General features: G+C 36.4%; 1 protein-coding gene across 1 annotated transcript; it reads right to left on the bottom strand.

Moving 5' to 3' along the window:
• Positions 1 to 954: 954 nt before the first annotated feature.
• Positions 955 to 1,554, bottom strand: LOC147627033 (dirigent protein 10-like). Its single transcript, XM_086815225.1, has one exon. The coding sequence runs from the start codon at positions 1,552 to 1,554 to the stop codon at positions 955 to 957; it is 600 nt and encodes a 199-aa protein (XP_086671351.1).
• Between the last annotated feature and the right edge of the window lie 17,507 nt (positions 1,555 to 19,061).

Here is a 19,061-nt window from a genome sequence, read left to right on the forward strand (position 1 = left end):
TGAAACCTTTGAAACCTTTGGAGAATGCTTATGTAATGCTCTTTGGTGTTGCATATAGAAGACAAATGGGGAAGCTAGTGGTGGGCTAATCTTGTATGATCCACATGGTCAAATTGTGTTCAAAGAGAAAGTTGTTTTAGAAGATGTAGAAACAAACAATGAGGCTGAGTATACAGTTCTTGAGGAAGGATTAATGAGATGCAAACAAGCGGGAGTTGATAGGTTAATCATTAATGGAATTTATCACTGTTGTGTGTGTGAGGATGAAATTCCTAGTATTTTCAAAGCTTTACATGATGAACTGTGTGGTGGACATTTTGTTGGAGAGCTAACGGCTGGCAAGAGGAAGATGAGGAATATCCTTAGTTGTGCCTTCAATACTAGTTAAGAGCACGAGGAGTTGATCCAATACAATCACTTTTGTTATGTAGTTACAAGAGCAACATATATTAAAAATGTGGAATGTCAATCTCTTTTCTTTGGAAAGAGAATTTAGTCTTAAATATTTCAATTTTGGCTAGAATATGACTCTCTCTCTCTCTCTCTCTTATTTTTAAATTGTTAGAGGCATGGCCACCCATGGCTTCACCATCGGCTTTTCCCACCACTATGGTGCTACTACTTCTCAAAACGGACAAATACATGGAAAATATGCAAGCATTAATAGTTTCACATTCGAACACCTCCAGTAAAAAGAAATTTTGTCTTATAATACCTAATGAAGGGGGTAAAAGTGCTATACCATAGATTGAAGTTATATAACTGTATCTGAGAATTCAGAGTACAGAAAACACTTCTTCTTGCTTCCAAATCCTCTCTCAATAGAAAACACTTCTTCTTGCTTCCAAATCCACTCTCAATAGAAATTTTTGAAACCTTAATTTTGTATTTGCTCTTTGAAAGATTGTGCAGTCATGCTCGTGGCTTGGTGGACTCGTCTATATATTAGTGAGTCTAGAGAAAATAGAGGGAGTGGTGGTAGACGTACAAGGTGCCTGTGGCACTGACGAGGGTGACAACGCCATAGCCTCGCACGCCCCGAAAGGCGCCTGTGCCTCCCAGCACGACGATCTCGTTGGTAGCAACGTTGATGAGGCCCTGTAGGCTGATGGTGCCGTTGACGGAGCCATCGTCGTAGGAGAGCACCTCCACCTCCACTTCATGGCTGGTGGAGGTGTAGCTGGCCTGGACTGTGTAGCCCCGGATGACACCCAGCTGAGTGCTGGAAGCGTCAGCACCCTCTGTGACGTTGAGGGCGAACACCTCCATCGCACCGAAGCTGTTGGTGGTGTTGGTGTCAAGGGCGGGGAGAAGCTCTCCTGTGTCGTCACCGCCCACCTCCACCTGCACGTAGTACTGCAATGAGGCCTCATCGGACGAGTTCGAGTTGGCCATGATGCTCCAGCGCGGGTCGCCACTTGTGGCGTTAACGGCAGCAGGCGAAATGAGAGCGCCGATGAGGAGGAGGAGGAAGAAGGCGGTGCATGAGCTCGGGTTCTTCAGCAAGCGGCCGGAGTGATGCGTCCGCGCAGCTGGACATAATATGGGCGCCATCGCTTGTGGGAAAGGCTGCCTCGCTTGGATGAGATCTGGATAAACGCCTTGCTGCAAATATTGCGAGTGAAGGCCAGGAAGTGGAAAAGAAAAGCCTAAGCCTGTATATTTTGAAATTCCTACTATTTTGAAAGCCTTACATATGATAAACGGTGTGGTGGACATTTTGTTAGAGAGCTAAGGAGTGGCAAGATGAAGATGAGGAATATCCTTAGTTGTGCATTCAATACTAGTTAAGAGCACAAGGAGTTGATCCAATACAATCACTTTTGTTATGTAGTTACAAGAGCAACATATATTTAAATATTTGGAAAGTGAGTTTAGTCTTAAATATTTCAATTTTGGCTAGAATATGATCTCTCTTTCACGTCAAGTTCAACAATCTCCTGCATTATCTTCACAATGACCCTGAGATGCCAATGCCTTGGAGTAGCTTACTCAAAAAATTTGAGAATTAACAATTCATTTAGCCCAAGGAGTTGGATCCAGACCTCATGCACCGCAGCAAGGTGGAGGTAGGCCGCCTAGGAGACAACAACAAGAGTTGGTGTGTTGGAATTGCAATGGACATGGCCATAGTATGTACAACTATCCGCTTCCTAGAAGAAACATAGGTGACCCTTATCATGTCTACCCTGTTTTGATGCCTCAAGGAGATAATATGCTGACAAACCCACGGCCTGCACAAGGAGGGAATCAAATGAAAAATAGGGGGAATAATCCTCCACCTAGAGAATCAATGAAGATGGTATCCTACCTTTATTAGATATTAGGGGGTTCCTATAGTAGAATTAGAAGAAAGGGATAAGAAGTACGAAGAAATAGAACAAGAAGAGGAGTAGTATGTTTTACAAGTAAGAGAACATGAGTTCATAAACAATCTAAAAACAAGGAAGCAAAAGTAAAAAGAAGATGTTAGAGAAGGAAGTAAGAAGAGGAGGAGGAGAAGGAGAATTGGGTAACTGGGGTGAGACCATACAATTTACAAGAGGATATGAGGAAGTAGGGACCTAACATTAATTCGCCGCAGTTTTTTAATGTGTCCATAGGTAAGGAGGAAAGTAGAAGTATGAGCATCAAAATTACGAAGAAGAGGGGTGAAATAGAAGTAGCTTACTCCTATTGTTCTCATAGCACCATTGGAGGTCCAAGAGGATGTTGTTCCCACTTTGGATTGTGTAATTGAAGGCCAAAAAGTTTGAGACAATTCCTAATGTATTAGTAGATGGTGGAGCCCAAATCCGCTTAATGATGGAACCTTTAATGCACCAGTTGGGACTGAAGATACATGAGGCTTCTCCAATTAAGGTGACAATGGCAAATAATAGTAAAGTCAATTGCATAGGAGTCCTCTGGAATCTTAAAGTAAGTGTTTTTGGGGTTTCTATTAATGTTGATTTTTACATTATAACAACCAAGGGAGATGACTACCGCTTGGTTTTGGGTCCCCATTGCTGATTTATGTTAAAGCTATTCAAAAATGGAATAAAGGATAGCTAGTGATACAACCTGATAGAAAGCAAGTAGAGGTTTATGACATGAAAGAGAAGAAGCAAAAGGATATATAATATAAAGATTTAGATGATGTAGAAAAACTAATGGAGTATTTGTATTCAAAAGATGAATTCGAGGCTACTAGTGACATTGAAGATTTATCTTTGGAGGTGATGGGTGTCACACTTAATTCTCACAGGCAAACAAGGAAGCTGCAACTAAAGTTCAAGAAGAGTTAAAGGCATATGAAAGTGTTTGTAAGATTCCTCCCCAGCCTCTCAAAATGTCTAGCATCTTCCCCTGTAATCAATCCCTCTTCAGAAATATAAAAGACTTGTTTCTAACTATTTTAACTTAGAGAGAGAAAATATTCTAGAGAGAGAGTATTCAGATTTTTAATATTTTTGGATAGAAAATTATCTCATCTTATTAAAATAAGTTCCCCTGAAACAGAAATTCAAAAAGAACTTTCCAATGTGCAATTGGAATTAATTGGAAATGGGTATAAAGGACCTTAGCCTAAGGGTCTAGATTTTCAGAAATTTTTGGATTATGGTCCAATTAAGGTTCCTATGGGCCAATAGCATCAATCCATGTGTAGGGAGGAGATAAATCCAATTTGTAAAAGAAGATACCCAAAAATGAGTAAATGCTCACATAAGATGAAGAGTTGAAAATGTACAAGGTTTATTAGTTTAAAAAAAAGCTATGAGCAATATTAAAAATATGAGATATTTTGGGTATCCAAAAATGAGTAAATGCTCACATAAGATGAAGAGTTGAAAATGTATAAGGTTTATTAGTAAAAAACTATGAGCAATATTAAAAATATGAGATATTTTGTGTATAATGATTCCATTTTGACACATATGTAAGGAAGGGGAGTTCTTTAAAGGAGGTGCATATTTCACATAAGATGAAGAGTTCTTTAAAGGAAGGGGAGTTCTTTAAAGGAGGTGCATATTTCACATAAGATGAAGAGTTGAAAATGTACAAGGTTTATTAGTAAAAAACTATGAGCAATATTAAAAATATGAGATATTTTGGGTATAATGATTCCATTTTGACACATATGTAAGGAAGGGAGTTCTTTAAAGGAGGTGCATATTTCACATGCTTGAATGAGTTTTAAACTCATAAAAATTGAGACATTTCATCTCTCCTCTCTCCTCATTCAAGTCTAGTTCCAAAAAGTTAGCTTAACTGACCTAAAAATGGTCAAATATTGACCAAACTGATTTAGAAAATTCTAGAATCAATTTGTTTGGTTAGGAGCTCAATTTTTCCTATAAATAGAAGCCTCCCCCTTGTTGAAAAATATATAGTGTTTATGCATCGTTACTCTACTCCACCTAAGCCAACAGCTGTGAATTCATTAATAATTCACTAGTTTTTGGAGCTTCCCTCTTTCTTCAATCCCCATTGGTGGCTCCATCAACATACTTAACCAATTGATTGGTTGGGGGTCTCTACCGTGAACAAAGAATCAAGCAATTTGTAAGGTAAATAGTGAATATTGATCTTTTCTATAATTTCTCAATGTTTCTCTCTTCTCAACCCCTCTCAAGCTTGAGAAGCTTAATTGGTATGGTTTTTAAATGCTATTGAAGTTAATTGAGGAATAGTAGTGAAGAGTTACATAATTTGATGAATGCTATTGAAGTTAATTGATTAATGATAGTAAAGAATTACATAAATTTCCATTTATGTAATTCTAATGGTTTTTATGTTTAAATTCTAATGGTTTTTATGTAATTTCTCTCTCTCACTCAAGAAATGGTCATACTCATGACCCATTCTCAATCCAAATGAAGCTTTTCATAAAGCTTTTCCTTAATCCAAGATTAATCTATGCTTGAGACCAAATTAATAGTTTTTTTCTATGCTTTTAGTTTATGTATTTCATGATTATTTTTGATTCAATCCATTATGGGTTAATGATCCAATTAGGGATCATTCTAATCATTCCCTTAAAGATAAGCTTATCTTTTAAAATAATTGAGATTTATCAGTCATAGAGCAGCGAAGCTATGGTAAAATTTTGTAAAAATTTACACATAAAATAATTTCATTCAAAGCATGAAAAGAGGACTTCCTACCATATTCTAGGAATTATCATCCTAGATTAATTAAAAGAATTTTATTGTAAAATTTTGTAAAAATTTACACATAAAATAATTTCATTCAAAGCATGAAAAGAGGACTTCCTACCATATTCTAGGAATTATCATCCTAGATTAATTAAAAGAATTTCATTGTAATTATGGAGAAATTAAATTTTTATATTATGCATAAAGGATAAATTTTCATATCAAAAGTGTTACTTTTATTAAATTTTATTTTCATGCATAGAAGTATGTATAAAGGATAAATTTTTATATCAAAAGTGTGATTTTTATCATTTTTATTTTCATGCATAGAAGTATACATAAAGGATAAATTTTTATATCAAAAGTGTTACTTTTATCAATTTTTATTTTCATGCATAGAAGTATGCATAAAGGATAAGTTTTTATATCAAAAGTGTTATTTTTATCATTTTTATTTTCATGCATAGAAGTATGCATAAAGGATAAATTTTTATATCAAAAGTGTTACTTTTATCATTTTTATTTCATGCATAGAAGTATGCATAATGGATAAATTTTTATATCAAAAGTGTTACTTTTTTCATATTTGAATTTCATGCATAAAGGTATGCATAAAAGTTGATTATTTATTTATAAAAGTGTGTCTTTTATCATAATTGAATTTCATGCATAAAGGTATGCATAAAAGTTGATTATTTTATTATAAAAGTGTGACTTTTATCATAATTGAATTTCATGCATAAAGGTATGCATAAAAGGTGATTATTTTATTATAAAAGTGTGTCTTATATTATATTGAATTTCATGTATAAAGGTATGCATAAAAGTTGATTATTTTATTATAAAAGTATGACTTTTATCATAATTGAATTTCATGCATAAAGGTATGCATAAAAGATGATTATTTTATTATAAAAGTGTGTCTTTTATTATATTGAATTTCATGCATAGAGGTATGCATAAAAGTTGATTATTTTTTTATAAAAGTGTGACTTTTATCAGAATTGAATTTCATGCATACAGGTATGCATAAAAGTTGATTATTTTATTGTAAGAGTGTTACTTTTATCATATTGGATTTCATGCATAGAGGTATGCATAAAAGATATTCTTTTTATACTAAAAGTGTGATTTTCATCATAAATGGATTTTATGCATAACTTAGATGCATAAGAGAAATTCTTTTATTCTAAAAGTGTAATTTCTACCAAATTGAATTTATGCATAAGAAGATGCATAAAAGTTTGATTTTTAATTCAAAGTGTCATTCTCATCTAAATTGAATTTATGCATATAGGAAGATGTATAAAAGAATAAGATTTCAAATTCAAAAGCGTTATTCTCATCCAAATTGAAATTATGCATAGGAAGATGCATAAAAGATGGATTTTTAATTCAAAAATGTCAATTCTCATCCAAATTGAATTTATGCATAGGAAGATGCATAAAAGATTGAATTTTAATTCAAAAGTGTCATTTTCATTTAAAATGAGATTATGCATAGGAAGATGCATAAAAGATTGATTTTTAATTCGAAAGTGTTAGTCTCCTTAAATGGAATTTATGCATAAAAGATTTATTCTTAATTCGAAAGTGTTAGTCTCCTTAAATGGAATTTATGCATAAATAAAAATGTAGAGAAATCTTATATCAAATATAAGAATTCTCTTGTATTCTATAAAAAGATATAAAATGTGATAAGACGTGATAAGAGGTGTATGAGATGTGATAATATGTGATAAGATGTGTATGGAAAGTGATAAGATGTGTATGAGATATGATAAGATGTATATGGAATGTGTAGGGCGAGAATGGATGTAATATGGGGATGTATGGATGTAGATACGGATATGTATGTATAAATGTGAATGTGGATGTGGATGTGTATGTATGAATGTGAATGTGGATGTGGATGTGGATGTATGGATATGAATGTGGATGTGGATGTGGATGTGGATGTATGGATGTAGATACGGATGTGGATGTATGTATGTGGAAGTGGATGTATGAATGAGGGTGTGAAAATGGATGTATGTATGGATGTGTATGTAGAATAATGAATGTGAATGTCTATGGGAAATAATGTGTCGTCGATATGAGTGAATGGATGATGATGAATACATATGAATGAGATGTGGAATAAGTAATGTGGACTAAGGAGGATAAAATGGAAAGACGAGAGTTCGATATAGAAACTGTATTTTGTGAACTGTTTGTAAATAAATGTTTTATGTCAAGAATGCTCGGGAAGCATTTTGACCGTCTTGTAGATTAAGGTCAAGGAGACCTAACTGATAAAGTTGCAACTACTGACGGAGAGTCAATGGAGGATGTCTCACGTAGCAAGGTCGGCCGAGGTCTTAACCAACCTCGGTTCGATTTAAATGGTGAGCTTTCGGTACGGTGGATTAGGGACCAAGGAAGCGGCCTATGAGTGAAGCGCTAGGTCACCTGTGAAGGATCCTAGAGGGTGCTGACCATACGATGCTCGGGCTCTGGGTCATCGAAGATACCCACACGTGCGTCGTGGAAGATATTGGAACAAGGAGTAAGAGTTGTTTTCTGAAACCGGACATGGATCTGGTTGATTGACCTTGCTGGTCCTTAAAACGGACGAGTCCATGGCTCTTTTACATGGATCTGTGGGTTGATCTTGATGATCTTCCACGGAGATTCCATTCTATTATATGAGTATATTGTCGGTTACTATGAGCTAGGAACTATGGAAAAGGCCCCTGAGCGAACAGGTGGTGAGCGTTCTGGTTGCCAATGAGGCCATAAGTATACCGATGAATGAATGACTGGAAATAAGGATTCAACCAGAGACTGAGGATTGTCATCCGTGACATAATGGTTTCATTAAAGGATTGTTTTAAAGTTAGCTGATGCTAAGAAAAAGGCAATTTCATATTGGGTGTGTAAGTGGTGTGACTAGTTTTATGTTTGCATGAACTTCCGGCTAGGGGGCCTTGGAACTCTTTTCCTTGGTACCCGGGACAAAACTTAACCAAATTCTTAATTGGATCCCATCACTACAGTGGTTGGGTGGTTGGCTAACCCATGGGACTGGATGGGGTTAGGCTGGACTGATGGATCCATAAATCGAGATTTAAATTCTATTATTACGATAGATGAAGTAAATCCCGGATAGTAATTGTTCTATGGATAGGAATCAACGGCTGTGCCTCTTGATGGGGAAAAAGCGTTGATCCCAATGATCCAAGTGCAAGTTTCTTCCTTGATTTGACCAAGTACCATTAGAGGTGCAGTCGGATCAGTTTGATCAGTAATGATCTTGACTACGTTAGAGTAAAGAGTTATCCTGGTGGAATCGCCCGTGCTTTTCGGGTAAAAGAAGTTTTTCCGGTTTCGGTTTTGGATAAACCGACGGATTAGTCTCTTGTCCGGATATCCGTGGGCGAGGCCCCGAGTGTGAGACCCCTGCCCCGCGGCCGATGTGCTACTTCCGCTGCTAGTACCCCGAATCCGTTGCGTGGTGGGAACAGGGATCTCACAGTTGGTATCAGAGTGAAATTGAAAGCTAATAAAGATAATTAAATTCTTATCTGAAATTAGTAATAAGAATTCAGAAACATCATTTTCATAATGTATTGTCATTCCGTAAGCTTCTTTAATGAAGAAATTTTAATCAAAGAAATTGTTTTTTATAGATGGGAGTTTCCCATTTATCTGGTATTCCCGACCTCACCCCACAGCAGTCTCAAGATATGATTGCATTTGCCTTCGAGCATCTCATCTTTTTCGCTTTAACACGAACAAGCCGAGCAAGACTCGCACGCCATTTCGAGGAATTATATTTTCCTAGCCTAGTGGAGAGACAACAGCATAAGTGGTTTGCACGGCTATATATCCACGCCTCTTGCAACCGGCATGCAATGCTGAGGCAGAACCTCTCATTGGCCATGATTTTGATAAAGCTGAAAATGACGCGTGGTGTCATTCTATATCATTCAACGTCTCAAGATTTCAGACTTGCTTGCCGAGTTTATAGACTCTTTAGTCGATTTATCCCTAAGGAGAAAATAATAGCTCCCTTCGCAATTAGAGAAATTATGTAACAGGGCATGACTATGGCCCAGTACCGTCGTCTTATGCGTCTCTCGTGGAGATTTTGAATTTTGGAGCCGAGCCACTCTATGTACTTATTGCAACTTGTATATAAATATACAAATGTTTTTTTTAATTTAAGTGATTGTTTACAGACGATCGGATAAAGAAAAATCTGTTTATCAGACTTATGTCATAGATCTCCATAAGATCAACTGAGGAGCCAATTATGTCAAAAGTTATCAAGACGCACAAAAAGGTTGTAATTGTGTGATATAATTCATACAAATTGTTAATTCAAATTGAAATTCGTAAATTAGTAATTGGGTCTTCAATTGGAAGTACCGTAATTGTATGGAACCCTGACTTGCTTGAGGCCTATACATGATAGTATTTACCTTATAGTTTCGAGTATCATCACTATCCGTATATACCGAGGGTATAACTGCAGCTCTTTACCAGCAGTATATACGAGTAAATCCAAGACTTGAAATTATAAGCATTAATGCTATCCAGATGATGATTTCGAATGTGATTGATATGATTTTTAATTCTGTTTGGAAACTGATAAATTGATTGGGATTTTGATTGAAAAATAATGATCCCTGAAAATGGGTTGAAATGTAATAAACTGAGCGAAACCATAATATGGATGATTGGGACGAGTCCCTGTGATGATAAATGATGATAATGATTCCAGCAAATCACTATGAGATTAGTGGATTGTGCTATCAAATTACTACTATTAACACTTTACTCGTTAGATCAAGTTAAGAAATAATAAATTGAGAACTTACTTGTCTGAAATAATAAATTGAGAACTTACTTGTTTGAAATTTCCGTGGGGAAATGTTCATAAAGAAATTTTTCGGTCTAATGGACCATTATCGTGTTAAAGATATGAATGATATGATTGAAAGAATTGTTATGATGAGTTCTATTTAAGGGATAATTATCCCCGTATTCTGTTGGGTTGACCAGAATATAAGGAACCCCATAATAAATTGGATCTTAAGAAAAAGAGTTGCCCTTTACTTTGCGAGATAAGGATATCTTGCACTTTTTAAGTGGGGTAGAATGTAAGAAATTCTCCCCCAAGCCTTCGAGGTATACAGGAGTAAGAATCTCCTTTTCTGATCTTATAATTATTCCCTCTCTAAATAAAAGAAAGATTCTGTTTAAAAAGGGAAGACACTTTCCCTAGAATACCTTATCAGGAGCCCACCTGTTTTAAGGATTCAGAACAATGAGTTCAGAAGTGAGAACTGGTGTTTTGGATGCCAAGGTTTTGGTCATCAGTTAAAAGACCGCCCGACTCCTACCATGAAAAGGGCACAGGGAAGTCTAGAACCCAAATTCAGAGATCAATTCCTTCATACCAATCTAATCAGGGTCCGTCTCAGACAGGATTGCTTAACTAGGTCCGACCGATTGATTAGGGTCAAGATGACCAGTCAAATGCTTGGCGACTTAGAGCAACAGATGCAAGCAATTCATAAAGATATAAACACTGCCCAGGATCGACAGAGACAATACACAGATAGGAAGAGGACAGTCAGAGAATTCAAAGAAGCAGTTATAGTCTTCATTTGAATACGGACCAAAAGAAGCAGTTATAGTCTTCATTTGAATACGGACCAAAAGAATTTCTTTATCTCTAGGGGAGTATAAGTAGTTATCCCCCAGATATTGTGGACCAAAGAAAGTAAGTAACTTAGCCTACGAACTTCTTTTATCTCCTCATCTCAAAGCTCTTAATGCCTCTTATAGAAATATGTGCCAAAACCAAATCATGGAAAGACGGTAAAACTTCAGTGGCAAGATACCGTTGGCTTCTAGGTTACGCTAACTCCTTCCTTTATATAAGTCGTAACTTTTACTTATCGCTCACAGTAATCTTACTTCCATCGATCTCCCTTCTTCTTAATCTCCGTCATGGCTTGGCAAAACAGGAATTAGTTTTATCCATGATGATTTCTCACCTTCAAGACGCAAGCGAGTCTGTGAAGAAGGATTCTATAGAACAGTATGAGCGCTCATTTTTTCCTCACTTGGGAACGTCTGTAGCTCAGACCAAATGGCAGACCTATCAAGACATAACTAGGGTAACACCTTGGGGTCAGCAGCACTTTCGTAACAATGTCCGCCTGGCCATGGTTATTGAAGCCTTGGGTTTGGGTCCCCGATACTACTGCGTCATGAGATCAAGACATCTTGGGTTTTCTGAGCGGGTCTTCTTACTGGCGTGTTTTCTTCCTCATCAGAAGATATGCCTTTACCCCGTTTTTGGCTTGCCTCTCAGAGGTCCTTTTGTTAGATCACCTCATACCACTGAGATAGGTGCGGCAATAACCAACAGAATTATTCCCATAGATGAGTTACCTTATACGTGCGCAGCTTGTGAGTGCTACTTTTGTGATCATATGATGGACGGGCTTATGGAAGTGTAAAGAGTTCTTCTATCTTTACTGTATATGTTCCAAGAATGAATAAAGTTTATATCTTGTTCTTGTCTTGACCCTTACTCTCTTTGAGACTTTTTTAATTGGTGGTTAATCTTAATTAAAAATTTTCTCTCAGTCTCATACTTGTGCATCTTGCGAAATTACCCCCAGTTTGCGAGATGAGAACATCTCGCGTTTTTCAAGTGGGAGAGAATGTAAGATTCCTCCCCAGCCTCTCAAAATGTCCACCATCTTCCCCTGTGATCAATCCCTCTTCAGAAATATAGAAGACTTGTTTCTAACTATTTTAACTTAGAGAGAGAAAATATTCTAGAGAGAGAATATTCAGATTTTTAATATTTTTGGATAGATAATTATCTCATCTTATTAAAATAAGTTCCCCTGAAACAGAAATTCAAAAAGAACTTTCCAATGTGCAATTGGAATTAATTGGAAATGGGTATAAAGGACCTTAGCCTAAGGGTCTAGATTTTCAGAAATTTTTGGATTATGGTCCAATTAAGGTTCCTATGGGCCAATAGAATCAATCCATGTGTAGGGAGGAGATAAATCCAAATTTTAAAAGAAGATACCCAAAAATGAGTAAATGCTCACATAAGATGAAGAGTTGAAAATGTACAAGGTTTATTAGTTTAAAAAAAAACTATGAGCAATATTAAAAATATGAGATATTTTGGGTATCCAAAAATGAGTAAATGCTCACATAAGATGAAGAGTTGAAAATGTACAAGGTTTATTAGTAAAAAACTATGAGCAATATTAAAAATATGAGATATTTTGGGTATAATGATTCCATTTTGACACATATGTAAGGAAGGGGAGTTCTTTAAAGGAGGTGCATATTTCACATAAGATGAAGAGTTGAAAATGTACAAGGTTTATTAGTAAAAAACTATGAGCAATATTAAAAATATGAGATGTTTTGGGTATAATGATTCTATTTTGACACATATGTAAGGAAGGGGAGTTCTTTAAAGGAGGTGCATATTTCACATGCTTGAATGAGTTTTAAACTTATAAAAAATGAGATATTTCATCTCTCCTCTCTCCTCATTCAAGTCTAGTTCCAAAAAGTTAGCTTAACTAACCTAAAAATGGTCAAATATTGACCAAACTGATTTAGAAAATTCTAGAATCAGTTTGTTTGGTTAGGAGCTCAATTTTTCCTATAAATAGAAGCCTCCCTCTTATTGAAAAATATATAGTGTTTATGCATCGTTACTCTACTCCACCTAAGCCAAGAACTGTGAATTCATTAATAATTCACTAGTTTTTGGAGCTTCCCTCTTTCTTCAATCCCCATTGGTGGCTCCATCAACATACTTAACCAATTGATTGGTTGGGGGCCTCTACCGTGAACAAAGAATCAAGCAATTTGTAAGGTAAATAGTGAATATTGATCTTTTCTATAATTTCTCAATGTTTCTCTCTTCTCAACCCCTCTCAAGCTTGAGAAGCTTAATTGGTATGGTTTTTAAATGCTATTGAAGTTAATTGAGGAATAGTAGTGAAGAGTTACATAATTTGATGAATGCTATTGAAGTTAATTGATTAATGATAGTAAAGAATTACATAAATTTCTATTTATGTTTAAATTCTAATGGTTTTTATGTAATTTCTCTCTCTCACTCAAGAAATGGTCATACTCATGACCCATTCTCAATCCAAATGACGCTTTTCATAAAGCTTTTCCTTAATCCAAGATTAATCTATGCTTGAGACCAAATTAATGATTTTTTTTCTATGCTTTTAGTTTATGTACTTCATGATTATTTTTTATTCAATCCATTATGGGTTTATGATCCAATTAGGGATCATTCTAATCATTCTCTTAAAGATAAGCTTTATCTTTTAAAATAATTGAGATTTATCAGTCATAGCAGCGGAGCTATGGTAAAATTTTGTAAAAATTTACACATAAAATAATTTCATTCAAAGCATGAAAAGAGGACTTCCTACCATATTCTAGGAATTATCATCCTAGATTAATTAAAAGAATTTCATTGTAATCATGGAGAAATTAAATTTTTATATTATGCATAAAGGATAAATTTTTATATCAAAAGTGTTACTTTTATCAAATTTTATTTTCATGCATAGAAGTATGCATAAAGGATAAATTTTTATATCAAAAGTGTTATTTTTATCATTTTTTATTTTCATGCATAGAGGTATGCATAAAGGATAAATTTTTATATCAAAAGTGTTACTTTTATCAATTTCTATTTTCATGCATAGAAGTATGCATAAAGGATAAGTTTTTATATCAAAAGTGTTATTTTTATCATTTTTATTTTCATGCATAGAAGTATGCATAAAGGATAAATTTTTATATCAAACCCATAAAGGAAAGAGACAATAGCATAAACAAATCTGAGGAAAGAGACAGGGCAAAGGACAAACTGACTCACCTCTCAAAAAGTGAGTCTTCTTTTTGGTCGGTTTCCTTCACCCGTGTGTGCTCCTTGTCTACTCCTTGCACTTAGGTTTAGTGCTCTGTTGGAAGAGGCGACGACAAAGGAGAGCAGATCTATTTTTTGAAAATGTTTATTTGGGGAAGGCGGGTTATTTTTAGGTTGAACAGGTCGTCGCGTGTAAAAACGCGTGTATTTTTTGCGTTTATAATAAATTAGCCGCGTTTATACACACGATTTTTAGGAATCAACCGCGTTTATACACGCGATTTTCAGGATGTAGCCGCGTTGATACACGTGATTTTTAAATGTAGCCGCGTTAATACACATGATTTTTAGGATGTAGCCGCGTTAATACACGCGATTTTTAGGATCTAGCCACGTTAATACATGCAATTTTTATACTTTCATTAAAAATTGATTATGATTTTGTGTTTTCTGGTTTGTGTTAGGATCATCAACCTCCTCAAGCAGTTCTGGTGAGGATGAGACAATGCGTCATCGTAATCGCGATGTGTGGTTGGGAGGACAAAGGATCAAGTGTATGTGTATTTGATGTCAAGGATGCATTGTACGAGCACGTCGAATTACCTTGAATCACATCTCCATGTATGGAGAATGGAATCAAACGGGTTTAGAGGTGAGTAGATGTAAATTGATAGTATTCAAATGACTCATGGTATCCAAATTAAATTAATGGAGTTGTAATATATATATACTCTAATTGAAGCAAGATGCAGTACCACACCCTAACATGGTGCCCTACGCGCGACGAGAGCACACAAAGCGTCGACGAGATGATGCTGGAGCTTCGGGATCTATTGTCAGAGATGAGTGGGAAAGGGATGACAATAGCCCTGCACCCCACGAAGTTGTGGAAGAGGAAGTGTTTGATGATATGGTGCGGTATCTTTTTAAGGATGATCCCAAAGGTATGGACGATGATGATATGGAACAAGAGCATCTTTATAAGGCTTCATGGACACCGGTTTTTGAAGGGTGCACATTCTCTATTTTACGTGCTTCACTTGGACTACTCAATATACAAACAGTTTATGGATGGAGCAATGCAAGTCTTGACGCATTATTGAAGTAAGCATTCTAACTTACAAATTTGAATTAGTGTTTTAGGGTATAAGGTTTAGGACTAATTGATGATATTGGATGCAGGCTATTATCAAACATGCTTCCAAAGGGAAATAGACTACCCACCTTAAGAGACATAGCGAGGCGCTATGTGACATCTCTTGGAGGATTGGATTATGATCGCAGACATGCATGCGTCAATGATTGCATTCTCTTTCGTGGGACGCATAAGGAGGCTCGACATTGTCCCACTTGTGGTGAAGCAAGGTATAGAACAGATGTGAAGAGTTTTGATGTACCTCGTAAAGTCTTGCGACACTTTCCTATAATTCCTCGCATCAAACACATGTTCAAGTGCAAATCCATAGCAAAGCTCATGTCATGGCATTCCTCACATCGATCGGATGATGGCATGTGGAGAATTCCCGCAGACACTCCTGCTTGGAAGCATATTGAAGATGAGTGGCCCAGCTTTAAATCAGAGCCCAGAAACTTGAGACTTGGCCTAGGTATGGATGGAGTGAATCCATTTGGTTTCAAAAGCACCGCATATAGCGTGTGGCTAGTTGTGTTGGTGAATTACAACATTCCACCATCAATGGCGATCAATAAGGGACATCTTGTGTTATCCCTTCTAATTCCAGGGAAACATAAAGTCAAGCATATGGATGTTTATCGCGAACCATTGATTGATGAGTTGGAGGAACTATGGAGAGGTGTTGCGGTGGTGGACATTAGTAGGCCTCCCTCCTCTCGACACTTTGACTTAAAAGCAGTGTTGATGTGGACAATGCATGACTTTCCAGGATACAACGATTGTTCTGGTAAGAATTCTAATTACCTCCCTACTCTAATACTATTGGCTATATTAATTATAAATATTGACTTTATTATTCTAACTTTTATTTATATTTTAACAGGTTTGAAAACATCGGGTAAACATGCATGTCCTGTTTGTGGCCCTTCGTTAGTACATGAGTATGCTGACGGTTTGTGTAAGACCATATTCGATAATCATCATCGATTTCTCCCGTCAGATCATCCTAAATATGTTGCTAGTAAGAGTAACATTCCTCCACAAACACTTCGTGCAAAAGATTGGAAGCGTATTTGGGAGTCTACAAATATTCTTCCTTCAGATGGCATGAACAGGTATAGTAATGTTTTTTGATCTTGTTTTGTGTAGTCTCTAATTGGATTAAAGGTCACATAGAGCAATCCCTTGTGTAGGTACTGCATTTTTTTTTGGCTACCATATTGGACCCATCTTAAGATCAACCATCTTCTTGATCCCATGCACATCTTCAAGAATGTGGGATCTGGTATTTGGGAACATGTTATTGGTAAACGAGACAATGTTAGCGTACGGGAGGACTTGCGGGTCGCAGGACGTATGCGTCAAGCTTAGCCACAGGAGAGGAGGGTGGGCACGTTCGTCTTCCGCCTGCACCATGGATTATATCAAAGAAAGAGGAGAAGCAGGTAAAGCAGGCCATCACCACTTTGCGTACTCCCCCACTGGATGCATGAGATCATTGAAGGGAGCCTTTACAACCACTAAGAAAAGAGGCGTTGAGCAACTATATGGGTTGAAGTCCCACGATTGGCACAAGATGCTCCAAGTAAGTGTTTTCCAAGTCTTGTTTCTTTGAAATTAAATTTTGTAATGCCATAAACCATACATACATGTGCTCTTATGTGCGCAGTTCATACTATCTACTAGCATGGACCATTGTGCAAATAAGAGTTTGAAAAAATGTATTTTTAAGATGGGCGAGCTTGTGAGGTATGTAAAACCCATGTCAGATCACCCTTCATTATACCCATGTCAGATCACCCTTCATTATACCTTGCAAAATGAACGTGCATGAGGTATAACGTACTATTCATTTATTTTTCAGATATGTTAATTCCAAAGCAATTGATCCAGTCATGTTGGATGATGCACGTGTTATGGCAGTGGAGGTGGTTTGTTTGGTAGAGGAGTCTTTTCCGCGAACCATTCTCACAAGTCAACTACATCTCATTTGGACGAAATTGCTTTATGTGGCACTGTGCATGCACGTTGGATGTTCTTCCTAAAGCGCTTCATGAAGACCTTAAAAGACTTTGTGAGGCAAAGTGCAAGGCCCGAAGGAAGCATGGCCGAAAGTTGGTTGATACAAGAGTCTCTTGTAAATATTTCAGAATTTCTTGGTCAGGTGGACAGCTCTTTGCCACCACGACTATGGAGCAATGAAGACTTGAGGATGACCTCTATTGTGCCTCAAGGAAAAGGACAGAGTAAAGTAATTGACAGAACATTGATTGATGATCTCAATTTCACTTGCATCCTTAATAGTGATGTGATGTGAGCAGATGGGTTACAAGATATGAGGATGCAAAGACAAAAAGGCAAGCAGAAAGAGCTCTCTTCGGAGGCAACATGGCTCTCGTAAGACGTACCCTAAGCATCTAGCAACACTTCCGAATGATATCCATGTTGATTGGTTGCATGAGGAAATGGAGAGAGTAGAGAGCGACGAGGGGCTGCATATCATGGCGAAAGAATGGGAGTATGCACGAGGATGCATGTTAAAGGTACATAGAACTACTATTTTGCATTAGTTGTAAGTGATTTGCTTTTAATATTTATTCACATTGCTTACACAAATATTGCTTCTATTTTGGTCCAGTGCACTATGTTCAATGCTATAGCATTTTCGAACACAAAGAATTGATGAAAAGAGGAATACACAAGATTGCGGTGTCATTAGTAGCTTTGAGGGAGCTAATGAAAAAATGGATGATTATTGTGGCACAATCCAAGACATATTTAGGCGTGACTTTTGTCGCTTCTTTGTGTATGTTTTGGATGTCAAATGGCAAATGAACGTGGTGAAAAAAGGGCCTAATGCAACGATAAAACGCCATGCAAGTGGCTATGTAACTATTGACTCTACAAAGTTTTAGCAAACAAAGAAAGATAGGCTCGTATTGCCACAACAATGTGAGCAGGTATGTATTTTTTTACTAATGTGTTTCATGTACATATATATCTAAGCTCGCGTACCCCTTGACTTTTGATATGTTAATATGTGTATTTGAGTAGGTTATCTATCTGCCAATGGTGCATGACATTAAATGGTGGTACGTCATCCCTATTGCACCACGTTCCAAAGTGATGTATAATACATTCACTGATATGGAGCATATGGAGGATGTAACAAGCCGCAAAATGAAGATGATGTCGAACATGCCAATGAAGATGATGTCGAACATGCCAATGAAGATGTTGTGATCGATGATCAAGAAATAAGAGATGATCATGATAATGAGGATGAGCGTGCCATTTCTCATGATCATGAGAATGACCCTACCATTGAGGATGATGGTGATGTTGATGAGGATGATCAGGACATCGATACTATTATCAATGGACAGAATATCAATAGTGGAATAAATTTAATCGTAGCCTTACAAATTGATCAAATGGATATTGATGTTGATCGTTTGGCAAGGATGGATCTTATTGAAGATGAGATCGAACCCTAACTAATCCGTCACTGTATCGTTCTAAATTGATGACATTTCTATTGTATGTGTTGTCTTTTAATTATCATCTCATGATTTATTTTTGAATATATTTCATTGTTGTAAATGCATGTAGTGGGATTGTGTAATGATATATATTGTAATGTACTATGAGATGGTTTAAAGAAAATAGTTTTTAATTTTGTAAAGGAATTCAGTTTTTCTTAATAAAGCGTGTATTGATGCGTGTATTAATGCGTGTATTGATGTGTGTATATACACGTGCTTATACACGCGTTTCTGAAACCAGTATACACGTGAATTTAGATGCCAGTATACACGCGCTGGTAGATGCCAATATACACCCGAATTTAAAT

Source organism: Cibotium barometz, chromosome 21 (genome assembly GCF_041138505.1).
Source record: "Cibotium barometz isolate CiBa-2024 chromosome 21, ASM4113850v1, whole genome shotgun sequence".
Lineage (NCBI taxonomy): Eukaryota > Viridiplantae > Streptophyta > Polypodiopsida > Cyatheales > Cibotiaceae > Cibotium > Cibotium barometz.